Raw genomic sequence first — 16,973 nt, 5'->3', positions numbered from 1 at the left:
GTCTTTAAATTCTGGAGAGCTTGTGATTCGATTTGTACTGTGCCTGCTGATTGCACTTCATGACATCCATTTCCTATGATTGACTAACTCTCTTTTTGTGATTGATGTAACTTTATTCATTGTATTTATCACTTTAATTTCTATCTACCTGATAATTTATGATTACTTGTGCCGACAATTCCTTGAATTTCGTTGATGCTCCATTGGCAAACCGCTTCTTATCGCCGGTGTGTATAATTATTGTGTGTTCATCGTAATTAATTGTAACAATAAAAGATTGCATTTTTTACTGTATGAAAATGGTACTCGAGTCTCCTGACTTTTTTAGGTTCAATATTATTGGGAGTTTTTTTATTTATCTTTTTCAAATTATTGGTGGGGGCACCATGGAATTCTAATGACAGCATGTTCCCTGTTACTATGGTAGCGCTCTCTAGTTTATACTTTTCTGGGAGGTATAATAGAGGAACAGCACAACACAGTGTTCTAAGGAAAATTTGATGTAAGCATTTACTGAAACAAACATGTCAGGAAGAATAAAGGTAAAGATTTATAACCGGAAACATATTACATGAAATGTACTGCTCTTACCAGTCTTATTCTCAGATACAGTCACTATGGGTGTATCGATGGGATCTATGGTAATGAAGCAAAATCGCATTACAATAACTTTACTAAATTGAAACTACAGTAGAATTATTAGCAGCCATAACAGTTGTGATAGTAGTAGAAGTATAAACTGAAAGGGGTAAAAAGTTGAGAAAATCCAGTACCAAGGAAAAATATATCTAAAAGAAATTCTAAAAGTTTATTTGAAATCCATTAAAAAACATCACACTGGACTGACAGTAAAAAAAAGGGGGGCATCCCACTGGAATCCTTTTGCGTTTTGGACATCCATGTCCTCACTCATAGGTAGTAAAATCCTTACTCATTAGTGGTAAAATGGCCACAACAAAAAATAAGAAAAAAAAATATAATATCATTCCTGAACTTTGTCTACTGTTCTCACCTTTAATTTACCAAAATATGTGAATTTTTACATAAGTTTTTACCTACTTTTAGGTATTATCTATGAGTAAGGACGAGGATGCCAGAAACGCGTACGGTAACAGTGTGACCGCCCTCTTTTTTACTGTCAGTCATGTGTCCCTTTTTTAATGCATTTTGAATAAATGGAATACTTTTAATTCGATTTTTCCTTGGTGCTGAATTTTCTCTATTTTTTTCTTGTTTGCAACCGGGGATATTGGCCCCCCGCCATGTCCAAGCTTCATTCCATGGACTTTTTGTTGCCTTGACACATTTTCTTGAGCTGATGTTTTTTTTCTGTTCCTTTTTTTTTTTTTACATAAACTGTATTAGCAGTCATTTCCTAGCCATCTGATATATGGCATTCTCCAGAATCACCGGGATCTTCGAGGATGAGCACAATAAGTCGAAGTTCACACCAGCATATAACACAATCATCTGATTTCGACTAATGATTTTCCATCTATATTATCTTCCATGTGCCATCCGTATGTCCTTTATTATATCGGTATAGCATCCATTTTTACACATAAGCTAAGACCAAATACAGTTTGCTATGTTAAGAATTACAATTTATCCATAAAAATCAGATGCTGTACGGTTGATTCAGATGGGATCCACTTTTTTTTTTAATGGGCAAGTGTTATCTAAAATATGGAAGAAACTAGTGCACGTTTAAACAAAGTCATTTTTACCATCTTGATAATATAGCAGTATTATTAGTAGTGATAGTACTAATTGTAGCAGCATACATTGTAATAGTATTTGTGAAGTATACATTTTGATTGTTGTATATTACCATTAAGCTTTATTTTAAATGAGTCCCTTTTGAAAAATTAGCTATAGTAAGGCCAATTAAAGATAATAAAAATCCTCTTTAAGTGTTATGGTGCTATGGCTATTAAGGTGTAATAATAATCTTTATTTTTATATAGCGCTAACATATTCCGCAGCGCTTCACAGACATTATCATCGCTGTCCCCGATGGGGCTCACAATCTAAATTGTGTATCAGAATGTCTTTGGAATGTGGGAGGAAAATGGAGGAAACGCACGCAAACATGCGGAGAACATACAAACTCCATGCAGATGTTGTCCTTGGTGGGATTTGAACCCTGGACCACAGTGCTACAAGGCTGCAGCTCTAACCACTGAGCCACGATGCTAGCCACTAAGCCACGATGCTAGCCACTGAGCCACCGTGCTAACCACTGAGCCACCGTGCTAACCACTGAGCCATCATGCTTAGTATTGTTGGATTGATGAAAGACATTTGTACAATATAATAGAGGACTAATGTCACACTGAGGCTTAGTAGCAAAATATAAAATGTTGTCCATAGATATTCTACTTACTGCCAGAGGGATTCACACCATTATCTGGAAAGAAAAACAAGCACAATGAGAATGCTGGAGAACATGGCATTGAGACACTCTCTAAAGAAAGAACATAGCTTCCTTTTAACTTTCTTCTCTAGGATTAACTTAAAAAAAAAATGGCTTGAAATGCAACCGGGCTGCTCAGCAATGACTGGCGCCAGCCAGAAGTTCTCGGATGCTGCCGAAACAAACAGCTCCTTGACTTCTGTAGTGGCTGCAGCCGGGAATTTCAGATTTGCCTCCCATTGTAAAAAAACACAGAATTTGGAATCTATTCGCATAAAACAAATTAGGTGCGTACCATGTGTTTTTTATTCTGTAATTTGTAAATTATGTTATAGAAATTAAATAAATAATGGCAGCAAACCTTAATTGTTTTCCAAATTGTTGGCCATTTTCATCACATTATTTCATGCAAAATGTTTTCTTTTTAGTGTCTGATAAAGTATAGTAATAGAAAGTAGACAGTAAGCGATATCCCTTTCACTAGCAGTAAAATGGCCATAACGATTAACCCCTTAGCGACCGCCGATACGCCTTTTAACGGCGGCCGCTAAGGGTACTTAAACCACAACGCCGTTAATTAACGGCGCTGTGGAAAAAGTAAATAGCGCCCCCCACAGGCCGATTTTCTCCGGGGTCTCGGCTGCCGGGGTAGCCGAGACCCCAGAGAACATGATTCGGGGGGTTTTTAACCCACCCCGCATTTGCGATCGCCGGTAATTAACCGTTTACCGGCGATCGCAAAAAAAAAAAAAAAAAAAAAAGCGATCTCTTTTTAATTTCTCTGTCCTCCGATGTGATCGCACATCGGAGGACAGAGAAAAGGGGTCCCAGGTGGCCCCCCAATACTCACCTAGCTCCCCCGATGCTCCTCGTGTCTCCCGGTGGGCGCCGCCATCTTCAAAATGGCAGGCGCATGCGCAGTGCGCCCGCCGGCCAGCACCGGGAGAATTTTTGGGGTCTCGGCTGCCGGGGGTAGCCGAGACCCCAAAGAGCATGATCGGGGTTGGTATTACCGACCCCTGTTTTGCGATCGCCGGTAATTAACTGTTTACCGGTGACCGCAAAAAAAAAAAAAAAGTAAAGTGTAATTCTCTGTCCTCTGATGTGATCGCACATCAGAGGACAGAGAAATAGGGGGATTCGGGGACCCTAGCATACTCACCTAGGTCCCTGGATCCTCTTGCTGCTCCTCCTGGCCGCCGGCAGAAGAACATGGCGGACGCATGCCCAGTGCGCCTGCCATCTGTCTCCATCTGCCGGCTGGCAGGAGAACAGCAGTTAGGGCTAAAATTAGGGTTAGGGGTAGGGTTAGGGTTAGGGGTAGGGTTAGGGGTAGCGGTAGGGTTAGGGTTAGGGTTAGGGGTAGGGTTAGGGGTAGGGGTAGGGTTAGGGGTAGGGGTAGGGTTAGGGGTAGGGTTAGGGGTAGGGTTAGGGTAGGGATAGGGTTAGGGCTAGGGTTAGGTTAGGGTTAGGGGTAGGGTTAGGTTAGGGATAGGGTTAGGGTTAGGGGTAGGGTTAGGTTAGGGGTAGGGTTAGGGCTAGGGTTGGGGCTAAATTTAGGGTTGGGGCTAAATTTAGGGTTAGGGTTGGGGCTAAATTTAGGGTTAGGGTTGGGGCTAAATTTAGGGTTAGGCTTCTTTCACACTTACGTCGGTACGGGGCCGTCGCAATGCGTCGGCCCGACATACCGACGCACGTTGTGAAAATTGTGCACAACGTGGGCAGCTGCTGTAGTTTTTCAACGCATCCGCTGCCCAATCTATATCCTGGGGAGGAGGGGGCGGAGTTACGGCCACGCATGCGCGGTCAGAAATGGCGGATGCGACGTACAAAAAAACGTTTCATTGAACGTTTTTTTGTGCCGACGCTCCGCCAAAACACAACTGATCCAGTGCACGACGGACGTGACGTGTGGCCATCCGTCACGATCCGTCGGCAATACAAGTCTATGGGCAAAAAACGCATCCTGCGGGCACATTTGCAGGATCCGTTTCTTGTCCAAAACGACGGATTGCGACGGAATGCCAAACGACGCAAGTGTGAAAGTAGCCTTAGGGCTAGGGTTAGGGTTGGGGCTAAAGTTAGGGCTAGGGTTGGGGCTAAAGTTAGGGTTAGAGCTGGGATTAGGGTTAGGGTTTGGATTAGGGTTGGTATTAGGGTTAGGGTTGGCGTTAGGGTTACGCTTGGGATTAGGGTTTGGTTTGGCATTAGGGGTAAGGTTAGGGTTGTGATTAGGGGTGTATTGGGATTAGGGTTAGGTTTGAGGTTAGGGTTGAGATTAGGATTAGCGGTGTGTTGGATTTAGGGTTTTGATTAGGGTTATGGTTAGGGTTGACATTAGGGTTGTTTTGGGGTAAGGGTTGTGATTATGGTTAGGGATAGTGATTAGGATTATGGATCAGGTTGGGATTAGGGTTAAGTGTGTGTTGGGGTTAGGGTTGGAGCTAGAATTGGGGGGTTTCCACTGTTTAGGTACATCAGGGGGTCTCCAAACACGACAGCCAATTTTGCGCTCAAAAAGTCAAATGGTGCTCCCTCCCTTCTGAGCTCTGCCGTGCGCCCAAACAGTGGGTTACCCCCACATATGGGGCATCAGCGTACTCGGGATAAATTGGACAACAACTTCTGGGGTCCAATTTCTCTTGTTACCCTTGTGAAAATAAAAACTTGGGGGCTACAAAATCTTTTTTGTGAAAAAAAAAATATTTTTTATTTTCACGACTCTGCATTCTAAACTTCTGTGAAGCACTTGGGCATTCAAAGTTCTCACCACACATCTATATAAGTTCCTTGGGGGGTCTAGTTTCCAAAATGGGGTCACTTGTGGGGGGTTACTACAGTTTAGGTATATCAGGGGCTCTGCAATCGCAACATAATGCCCACAGACCATTCTATCAAAGTCTGCATTCCAAAAAGGCGCTCCTTCCCTTCCGAGCTCTGCCGTGCGCCCAAACAGTGGTTTACCCCCACATATGGCGCATCAGCGTACTCGGGATAAATTGGACAACAACTATTGCAGTCCAATTTCTCCTGTTACCCTTGTGAAAATAAAAACTTGGGGGCTACAATATCTTTTTTGTGGAAAAAAAAATATTTTTTATTTTCACGACTCTGCATTCTAAACTTCTGTGAAGCACTTGGGCATTCAAAGTTCTCACCACACATCTAGATAAGTTCCTTGGGGGGTCTAGTTTCCAAAATGGGGTCACTTGTGGAGGTTTTCTACTGGTTAGGTACATCAGGGGCTCTGCAAACGCAACATAATACCCGCAGACCATTCTATCAAAGTCTGCATTCCAAAACGGCGCTCCTTCCTTCCAAGCTCTGCCGTGCGCCCAAACAGTGGTTTACCCCCACATATAGGGTACCAGCATACTCAGGACAAATTGGACAACAACTTTTGGGGTCCAATTTCTCTTGTTACCCTTGTGAAAATAAAAACTTGGGGGCTAAAAAATCTTTTTTGTGGAAAAAAAAATATTTTTTATTTTCACGGCTCTGCATTATAAACTTCTGTGAAGCACTTGGGCATTCAAGGTTCTCACCACACATCTAGATAAGTTCCATGGGGGGTCTAGTTTCCAAAATGGGGTCACTTGTGGGGGATTTCTACTGTTTAGGCACATCAGGGGCTCTCCAAACGCGACATGGCGTCCGATCTCAATTCCAGCCAATTCTACATTGAAAAAGTAAAACGGCACTCTTTCTCTTCCAAGCTCTGCGGTGCGCCCAAACAGTGGTTTACCCCCACATATTGGGTATCGACGTACTCAGGAGAAATTGCACAACAACTTTAGTGGTCTAATTTCTCCTGTTACCCTTGTGAAAATAAAAATTTGTGGGCAAAAAGATCATTTTTGTAGAAAAAATGCAATTTTTTTTTTCACGGCTCTACGTTATAAACTTCTGTGAAGCACATGGGGGTTCAAAGTGCTCGCCACACATCTAGATAAGTTCCTTAAGGGGTCTAGTTTCCAAAATGGTGTCACTTGTGGGGGTTTCCACTGTTTAGGCACATCAGGGGCTCTCCAAACGCGACATGGCGTCCAATCTCAATTCCAGCCAATTCTACATTGAAAAAGTAAAACGGCGCTCCTTCACTTCCAAGCTCTGCGGTGCGCCCAAACAGTGGTTTACCCACACATATGGGGTATCGACGTATTCAGGAGAAATCGCACAACAACTTTTGTGGTCTAATTTCTCCTGTTACCCTTGTGAAAATAAGAATTTGTGGGCGAAAAGATCATTTTTGTGTAAACAAAAGCGATTTTTTATTTTCACGGCTCTACGTTATAAACTTCTGTGAAGCACTTGGGGGTTCAAAGTGCTCACCACACATCTAGATAAGTTCCTTAAGTGGTCTAGCTTCCAAAATGGTGTCACTTGTGGGGGGTTTCCACTGTTTAGGCACATCAGGGGCTCTCTAAACGTGACATGGCGTCCGATCTCAATTCCAGCCAATTCTGCATTGAAAAAGTCAAACGGCGCTCCTTCACTTCTAAGTTCTGCGGTGCGCCCTAACAGTGGTTTACCCCCACATATGGGGTATTGGCGTATTCAGGAGAAATTGCATAACAAAATTTATGGTTACATTTCTGTTTTTACACTTGTGAAAATAAAAAAAATGGTTCTGAATTAAGATGTTTGCAAAAAAAAGTTAAATGTTCATTTTTTCCTTCCACATTGTTTCAGTTCCTGTGAAGCACGTAAAGGGTTAATAAACTTCTTGAATGTGGTTTTGAGAACCTTGAGGGGTGTAGTTTTTAGAATGGTGTCACACTTCATTATTTTCTATCATATAGACCCCTCAAAATGACTTCAAATGTGATGTGGTCCCTAAAAAAAATGGTGTTGTAAAAATGAGAAATTGCTGGTCAACTTTTAACCCTTATAACTCCCTAACAAAAAAAAATTTTGTTTCCAAAATTGTGCTGATGTAAAGTAGATGTGTGGGAAATGTTATTTATTAACTATTTTTCGTGCCATATCTCTCTGATTTAAGGGCATAAAAATACAAAGTTTGAAAATTGCAAAATTTTAAACATTTTCGCCACATTTCCGTTTTTTTCATAAATAATCGCAAGTAATATCGAAGAAATGTTACCACTAACATGAAGTACAATATGTCACGAAAAAACAGTCTCAGAATCAGCGGTATCCGTTGAAGTGTTCCAGAGTTATAACCTCATAAAGTGACAGTGGTCAGAATTGCAAAAATTGGCTCGGTCATTAAGTACCAAATTGGCTCTGTCACTAAGGGGTTAAAATAATTACAAAAATGTAATATACGGTAATTCTTGAACTTTGACTACTGCTCTAACTTCCGATTTACTAAAATATGTGAATCATTACATTTTAGCTTGAGATCTTTTTTTAAAATGAATCATTTTTCGTCAAGTGAAATCATGGTATGGGAATCCTAGACAAACATGCAATGAACTTTTGCCTAATATATTCACACCCAATGCCGGTGGCAATCACTAGCCTCAGCAGTCATATACTATACATGCAAACATCTCTGCTGAGGCCAATGACGTCATCTCAGCCTGACCGGTCTGGACCACTAGAGTCTTGGTCCCGAAGTTGTTATTTTAAAACTTTTTCAGCCTCGGCCTGTTTGGCTTTATTTTAAAACCTGGAGAACCCCTTTAAGTAATTATTCATTTAGAATTTTACCCAGATGAAATGGTCCAAGTGTTAAAGTCTTCCCAAGTGGTGCAGCGCTGCGTAAATTTGGTCTAGGACAAACCTAAAAAACAAAAATATTTAGCACGATAGATATATAATTCTGCAGACAATGAAGTGAAATAGATGAATGGTTACACTGACAGATAATGGATAGATAGATAGATAGATAGATAGATATGATAGATAGATAATAGATAGATAGATAATAGATAGATAGATAGATAATAGATAGATAGATAATAGATAGATAGATAGATAGATAGATAGATAGATAGATAGATAGATAGATAGATAGATAGATAATAGAGAGATTATAGATAGATAATTGTAAGATAAATGATAGAGAGATAATAGATAGATAATAGAGAGATTATAGATAGATAATTGTAAGATAAATGATAGAGAGATAATAGATAGATAATAGTTAGATAATAGATAGATAAATAGAAGATAGATGATAGCTAATAGATTGTCAAACTTGCACTTACAGGTCTACATTCACCAGATTTACTGCAAAGATTAACTTTGCAATGAAGAAAAACGTAGTTGTGCTTAACAAACTTGAACATTAAGATAGAGAATTTTCCTTCACTTGAAATTCCATTAGCATAAATTTTAATAGTTTGATCTTCTTCATTAGCACAGCTGTTCAAAAGAATAGATAAAAATATATTAAGTGCATCTATCTATTATCTAGCTATTATCTACCTATTTTCTATCTATCTATTATCAATCTATATATCTATTATCTATCTATCTATCATCTATTATCTATCTATCTATCTATCTATTATCTATCTGTCTATTATCTCTCTCTATCTATCGATCAGTTATCTGTCTATCTATTATCTATCTATTATCTATATATCTATATATTATCTATCTATTATCTATCTATTATCTATATATTATCTATCTATCATCTATCTATTATCTTTCTATTATCTATCATCTGTCTATCTATCAATCTATTATCTATCTATGTATTATTTATATGTCTATTATCTATCTCTCTATCATCTATCTATTATCTATTATTTATCTATTTTCTATTATCTTTCTATTATCTATCTATCTATCTATCTATCTATCATCTATATATCTATCATCTATCTATCTATCTATTATCTATTTATCATCTATCTATCTATCTATCTATCTATCTATCTATCTATCTATCATCTATCTATCTAGTATCTAATATCTATCTATATATCATATATATATATCTATTATCTATTATCTTTCTATTATCTATTATCTATCTATCTACCGTATCTATTATCTATCTATCTTTATATGAAGTCATTCTGATATTATTTACACGTTATTTTATAAATCTGCCAGAACACAAACATACCCTCTTCCTGTGTATGCCATGTTCCGGAGCATCACCATTCTACATTCCGCATACCGCACACATTCTACAAGAGTCAGACAAGCTTCATGCCCTGCTGTATAAGCCTAATGCCAGGGTGTAAGGTCCTTTTTTTTTGAGGCGGGACTCTACTGAATATGGCTCTTTATCTTACCTGTTCACAATAATTCCATATTTTGTTGGATCATCAGGATTTTGTGTAGGCGTTGCATAGCAATGCTGCATGACAAGGTGAAACTGAGTTGTATCGCCTTTAGAGATGAAAACACCAATAAACAACCTCTCTTTGGTAGATAAAGTAATCTCTCCTTTTTCGTAAGGCTCTTGGTAAGCTTCATCTTTGAAAGCAGCCATAATGACCTCAAAGTGCCCGTTGCCTGTTATATTGAAGTATACTGTGCTGCAAAAAAAACACAAAAATACGGAAGAAAACATTATAACAAATGGATTTTGCATCATCAACAGCCATAAAATCTAAATTCAAATGTGGTAATCCTATAGTTCTGTTTAGAGGTGGGAGGCTCTCATTGATGGTTAAATATATAAAATGCTAAGGAGACAAAAGACAGTGAGACCACCCAAACTGGGACAAATGGTCTACATACCGCTGGAGGCATTAAAAGTGTTTGGTGTTATAAAACTATAAGTACTTTTATGCAGAAGAGTAAGAGCCATAAGTTGGAGAGTTGCAGCTCTAATTAAAAAGTCATTTCCTATAATTGATTTTCAATGAGAATCTCCAAGAAAACATCACGAGTGAGTCGTGTAGTCCTGAAGTGAACGGGGTTTACTAATTCAATAGATTCAATAAAGGGAGGTCCCTGAATATTGACCTCCTTCAATTAAAGGGTTTCTAGTAGAATATACAGTAATATTAATGATGTATTCTAGGGAAACCTCAGTAAAGGGAATCTGTCACCCCCAAAATTGTATATGAGCTGCGGCCGCCGGCATCAGGGGCTTATCTACAGCATTCTGTAATGCATTCTGTAATGCTGTAGATAAGCCCCCGATGTAGCCTGAAAGATGAGAAATAAAGGTTAGTGTTGTGAATTCTGTGGCTGAATTCACTCCTGTGGTCACAAGTGGTACTGCAGCTTCTGAGCTTTCTTCCTCAGGTGTTCTGGTGAGCTCGTTGACTGCTTCGTTACTTAACTCCGCCTGATGCTGCTATCCCTGCTCCTTGTCAATGTTCCAGTGTTGGATCTGAGCTTCTACTGCTTGTTCCTGTGACCTGCTGCTCTGTATAGCTAAGTGCTTTTTTGCTATTTTGTTGCTTTTTTTCTGTCCAGCTTGTCTTTTGTTTTGCTGGTAGCTCTGAGAAGCAAAGGGTGTACCGCCGTGCCGTTAGTTCGGCACGGTGGGTCTTTTTTGCCCCCTTTGCGTGGTTTTTGCTTTAGGGTTTTTTGTAGACTGCAAAGTTCGCTTTACTATCCTCGCTCTGTCTAAGATTATCGGGCCCCACTTTGCTGAATCTATTTCATCCCTACGTTTTGTCTTTTCATCTTACTCACAGTCATTATATGTGGGGGGCTGCCTTTTCCTTTGGGGTATTTCTCTGGGGGCAAGTCAGGCCTATTTTTCTATCTTCAGGCTAGCTAGTTTCTTAGGCTGTGCCGAGTTGCATAGGTAGTTGCTGGGCGCAATCCACAGCCGCTATTAGTTGTGTTTAGGATAGGTAGGTGTGCAGTCTACAGAGTTTCCACGTCTCAGAGCTCGTTCTTTGTTTTTGGGTATTTGTCAGATCACTGTGTGCGCTCTGATTTCTAGGCACACTGTGTCTCTGGATTGCCTTCATTACACCTTTCATTAGCAAACATAACAGTACAAGGAGCCCAACTAATGATTCTCAATAGAGGGAAAGAAAAAGTTCTGACATCATTTTTTTTTTTTTTTTTCTCTGCTCTGTGTTCATTTTTTTTTTTTTCCCCTAGACATTTGGGTGATTCTGGACACAGGTGTGGACATGGATATTCAGGGTCTGTGCTCTTCAATGGATAATCTCGTTTTAAATGTACAGAAGATTCAAGATGCTATTGATCGGAAAAATGTGTTAGAACCAAGAATTCCTATTCCTGATTTGTTTTTTGGAGATAGAACAAAGTTTCTAAGTTTCAAAAATAATTGTAAGCTATTTCTGGCCTTGAAGCCTCATTCTTCTGGTAATCCTATTCAGCAGGTTTTGATTGTTATTTCTTTTTTGCGCGGCGACCCTCAAGACTGGGCATTTTCTCTTGCGCCAGGAGACCCTGCATTGAGTAGTGTCGATGCGTTTTTCCTGGCGCTCGGATTGCTGTACGATGAGCCTAATTCAGTGGATCAGGCTGAGAGAAATTTGCTGGCTTTGTGCCAGGGTCAGGATGATATAGAAGTATATTGTCAGAAATTTAGGAAATGGTCAGTACTCACTCAGTGGAATGAATCTGCGCTGGCAGCTTTGTTCAGAAAGGGTCTCTCTGAGGCTCTTAAGGATGTCATGGTGGGTTTTCCTATGCCTGCTGGTTTGAATGAGTCTTTGTCTTTGGCCATTCAAATCGGTCGACGCTTGCGCGAGCGTAAATCTGTGCACCATTTGGCGGTATTGCCTGAGGTTAAACCTGAGCCTATGCAGTGCGATAGGACTATGACCAGAGTTGAACGGCAGGAATACAGACGTCTGAATGGGCTGTGTTTCTACTGTGGTGATTCCACTCATGCTATCTCCGATTGTCCTAAGCGCACTAAGCGGTCCGCTAGGTCTGCCGTCATTGGTACTGTACAGTCCAAATTCCTTCTGTCCATTACCTTGATATGCTCTTTGTCGTCGTTTTCTGTCATGGCGTTTGTGGATTCAGGCGCTGCCCTGAATCTGATGGATTTGGATTATGCTAAACGTTGTGGGTTTTTCTTGGAGCCTTTGCGGTGTCCTATTCCATTGAGAGGAATTGATGCTACACCTTTGGCCAAGAATAAACCTCAGTACTGGGCCCAGCTGACCATGTGCATGGCTCCTGCACATCAGGAAGTTATTCGCTTTCTGGTGCTACATAATCTGCATGATGTGGTCGTGTTGGGGTTGCCATGGCTACAAACCCATAATCCAGTATTGGATTGGAATTCCATGTCGGTATCCAGCTGGGGTTGTCAGGGGGTACATGGTGATGTTCCATTTTTGTCGATTTCATCATCCACCCCTTCTGAGGTCCCAGAGTTCTTGTCTGATTATCAGGATGTATTTGAAGAGCCCAAGTCCGATGCCCTACCTCCGCATAGGGATTGTGATTGTGCTATCAATTTGATTCCTGGTAGTAAATTCCCTAAAGGTCGATTATTTAATTTATCCGTGCCCGAACACGCCGCTATGCGCAGTTATGTGAAGGAATCCCTGGAGAAGGGACATATTCGCCCATCATCATCACCACTGGGAGCAGGGTTCTTCTTTGTAGCCAAGAAGGATGGTTCGCTGAGACCGTGTATTGATTACCGCCTTCTTAATAAGATCACTGTTAAATTTCAGTATCCCTTGCCATTGTTATCTGACTTGTTTGCTCGGATTAAGGGGGCTAGTTGGTTCACTAAGATAGATCTTCGTGGTGCGTATAATCTGGTGAGAATCAGGCAAGGAGATGAATGGAAAACTGCATTCAATACGCCCGAGGGTCATTTTGAGTATCTAGTGATGCCGTTCGGACTTGCCAATGCTCCATCTGTGTTTCAGTCTTTTATGCATGACATCTTCCGTGAGTATCTGGATAAATTCCTGATTGTTTACTTGGATGACATTTTGATCTTCTCAGATGATTGGGAGTCTCATGTGAAGCAGGTCAGAATGGTTTTTCAGGTCCTGCGTGCTAATTCTTTGTTTGTGAAGGGATCTAAGTGTCTCTTCGGTGTGCAGAAAGTTTCATTTTTGGGGTTCATCTTTACCCCTTCTACTATCGAGATGGATCCAGTTAAGGTCCAAGCCATCCAGGATTGGATTCAGCCGACATCTCTGAAAAGTCTGCAAAAATTCCTGGGCTTTGCTAATTTTTATCGTCGCTTCATCTGTAATTTTTCTAGCATTGCCAAACCATTGACCGATTTGACCAAGAAGGGTGCTGATTTGGTTAATTGGTCTTCTGCTGCTGTGGAAGCTTTTCAGGAATTGAAGCGTCGTTTTTGTTCTGCCCCTGTGTTGTGTCAGCCAGATGTTTCTCTTCCGTTCCAGGTCGAGGTTGATGCTTCTGAGATTGGAGCAGGGGCGGTTTTGTCACAGAGAGGTTCTGATTGCTCAGTGATGAAACCATGTGCTTTCTTTTCCAGGAAGTTTTCGCCCGCTGAGCGTAATTATGATGTGGGCAACCGAGAGTTGCTGGCCATGAAGTGGGCATTCGAGGAATGGCGCCATTGGCTTGAAGGAGCTAAGCATCGCGTGGTGGTATTGACTGATCATAAGAACTTGACTTATCTCGAGTCTGCCAAGCGCTTGAATCCTAGACAGGCCCGTTGGTCGTTATTTTTTGCCCGCTTCGACTTTGTGATTTCGTACCTTCCGGGCTCTAAAAATGTGAAGGCGGATGCTCTGTCTAGGAGTTTTGTGCCCGACTCTCCGGGTTTATCTGAGCCAGCGGGTATCCTCAAGGAAGGAGTCATTGTGTCTGCCATCTCCCCTGATTTGCGACGGGTGCTGCAAAAATTTCAGGCGAATAAACCTGATCGTTGTCCAGCGGAGAAACTGTTCGTCCCTGATAGGTGGACTAATAAACTTATCTCTGAACTTCATTGTTCGGTGTTGGCTGGTCATCCTGGAATCTTTGGTACCAGAGAGTTAGTGGCTAGATCCTTCTGGTGGCCATCTCTGTCACGGGATGTACGTACTTTTGTGCAGTCCTGTGGGATTTGTGCTAGGGCTAAGCCCTGCTGTTCTCGTGCCAGTGGGTTGCTTTTGCCCTTGCCGGTCCCAATGAGGCCTTGGACACATATTTCGATGGATTTCATTTCTGACCTTCCCGTTTCTCAAAAGATGTCAGTCATTTGGGTGGTCTGTGATCGCTTTTCTAAAATGGTCCATCTGGTGCCCTTGGCTAAATTGCCTTCCTCCTCTGATTTGGTACCTTTGTTCTTTCAGCATGTGGTTCGGTTGCATGGCATTCCTGAGAATATTGTTTCTGACAGAGGTTCCCAGTTTGTTTCAAGGTTTTGGTGAGCCTTTTGTGGTAGGATGGGCATTGACCTATCCTTTTCCTCGGCTTTCCATCCTCAAACTAATGGCCAGACCGAACGAACCAATCAGACCTTGGAAACATATCTGAGATGTTTTGTTTCTGCTGACCAGGATGATTGGGTGTCCTTTTTGCCGTTGGCTGAGTTCGCCCTTAATAATCGGGCCAGCTCGGCTACCTTGGTTTCTCCATTTTTTTGCAATTCTGGGTTCCATCCTCGTTTCTCTTCAGGACAGGTTGAGTCTTCGGACTGTCCTGGTGTGGATTCTGTGGTGGACAGGTTGCAGCAGATCTGGACTCAGGTAGTGGACAATTTGACCTTGTCCCAGGAGAAGGCTCAACTTTTCGCTAATCGCAGACGCCGTGTGGGTCCCCGACTTCGTGTTGGGGATCTGGTTTGGTTATCTTCTCGTCATATTCCTATGAAGGTTTCCTCTCCTAAATTTAAACCTCGTTTTATTGGTCCGTATAGGATTTCTGAGGTTCTCAATCCTGTGTCTTTTCGTTTGACCCTCCCAGACTCCTTTTCCATACATAATGTATTCCATAGGTCGTTGTTGCGGAGATACGTGGCACCTATGGTTCCATCTGTTGAGCCTCCTGCCCCGGTTTTGGTGGAGGGGGAATTGGAGTATATTGTGGAGAAGATTTTGGATTCTCGTGTTTCTAGACGGAAACTCCAGTATCTGGTTAAATGGAAGGGTTATGCTCAGGAAGATAATTCCTGGGTTTTTGCCTCTGATGTTCATGCTCCCGATCTTGTTCGTGCCTTTCATGCGGCTCATCCTGGTCGGCCTGGGGGCTCTGGTGAGGGTTCGGTGACCCCTCCTCAAGGGGGGGGTACTGTTGTGAATTCTGTGGCTGAATTCACTCCTGTGGTCACAAGTGGTACTGCAGCTTCTGAGCTTCTTCCCTCAGGTGTTCTGGTGAGCTCGTTGACTGCTTCGTTACTTAACTCCGCCTGATGCTGCTATCCCTGCTCCTTGTCAATGTTCCAGTGTTGGATCTGAGCTTCTACTGCTTGTTCCTGTGACCTGCTGCTCTGTATAGCTAAGTGCTTTTTTGCTATTTTGTTGCTTTTTTTCTGTCCAGCTTGTCTTTTGTTTTGCTGGTAGCTCTGAGAAGCAAAGGGTGTACCGCCGTGCCGTTAGTTCGGCACGGTGGGTCTTTTTTGCCCCCTTTGCGTGGTTTTTGCTTTAGGGTTTTTTGTAGACTGCAAAGTTCGCTTTACTATCCTCGCTCTGTCTAAGATTATCGGGCCCCACTTTGCTGAATCTATTTCATCCCTACGTTTTGTCTTTTCATCTTACTCACAGTCATTATATGTGGGGGCTGCCTTTTCCTTTGGGGTATTTCTCTGGGGGCAAGTCAGGCCTATTTTTCTATCTTCAGGCTAGCTAGTTTCTTAGGCTGTGCCGAGTTGCATAGGTAGTTGCTGGGCGCAATCCACAGCCGCTATTAGTTGTGTTTAGGATAGGTAGGTGTGCAGTCTACAGAGTTTCCACGTCTCAGAGCTCGTTCTTTGTTTTTGGGTATTTGTCAGATCACTGTGTGCGCTCTGATTTCTAGGCACACTGTGTCTCTGGATTGCCTTCATTACACCTTTCATTAGCAAACATAACAGGTTAGATTATACTCACCCAGGTGCGGTCCCGGTTCATTTTGGGTCCGATGGGTGTCGCAGTCCGGGTCCAGCGCGCAGGCACTGGGAAAGGTCAGAGAGGCCCGGCGCCTGCGCACTGCAGTACTTTGCTCTTCCCTCAACAGGGCAGACAAAGTACACCTGTGCCGGAGCCGCGGCAAGAAGACAAGAAGAGGACATCATCGTAAGAAAATAGGCCCCGGACCCGGACCGCTACGCTCATGGGACCTGACCGCAGCAGGAACCTGGGTGAGTATAATATAACCATTATTTCTCATCTTTCAGGATACATCGGGGGCTTATCTACAGCATTACAGAATGCTATAGATAAGCCCCTGATGCCGGTGGCCTTAGCTCATATACGATTTTTGGGGTGACAGATTCCCTTTAATATCAGACTGTTGGGTTTTCAACATCCAACACCACCATCGATCAGCTGCTATTAGGTAAATATTCATAGAGCTCAATGGCAGATCAGCTCTTGTCAGAACCCCGTAATCTGGTATTGATGACCTCACTAGAAATATTACTCCAGTCCATAACTGGAGTAAGAAATGCCAGCATTTTTGCCCCATTCTGCCCGGGCTCCTCCCCTGCTCTGCCAATTTTGGCCGAGCTGGCTCAAACTGGTGTGAAAGTGTCAAAAGTTGCATAATATGTGCAACT

The 16,973-nt window shown here is 42.0% G+C and overlaps 1 protein-coding gene across 6 annotated transcripts in view; it reads right to left on the bottom strand.

Moving 5' to 3' along the window:
* The window catches only part of LOC138645089 (pancreatic secretory granule membrane major glycoprotein GP2-like), a 66,359-nt gene that overhangs the window by 31,532 nt on the left and 17,854 nt on the right, over positions 1 to 16,973 (bottom strand). For all 6 annotated transcript variants that reach the window (XM_069734141.1, XM_069734138.1, XM_069734142.1 and 3 more), the window contains 5 exons: positions 9,637 to 9,882; positions 8,593 to 8,749; positions 8,093 to 8,165; positions 2,387 to 2,410; positions 592 to 636 (listed from right to left, as the gene is read on the bottom strand). In XM_069734141.1, coding sequence (XP_069590242.1) covers positions 592 to 636; positions 2,387 to 2,410; positions 8,093 to 8,165; positions 8,593 to 8,749; positions 9,637 to 9,882 — 545 coding nt within the window. The remainder of the gene's footprint in view (positions 1 to 591; positions 637 to 2,386; positions 2,411 to 8,092; positions 8,166 to 8,592; positions 8,750 to 9,636; positions 9,883 to 16,973) is intronic.

Source organism: Ranitomeya imitator, chromosome 7 (assembly GCF_032444005.1).
Source record: "Ranitomeya imitator isolate aRanImi1 chromosome 7, aRanImi1.pri, whole genome shotgun sequence".
Lineage (NCBI taxonomy): Eukaryota > Metazoa > Chordata > Amphibia > Anura > Dendrobatidae > Ranitomeya > Ranitomeya imitator.
Note: the sequence above shows the minus strand (reverse complement) of the source record. Positions and strands in the feature narration are given on the sequence as shown.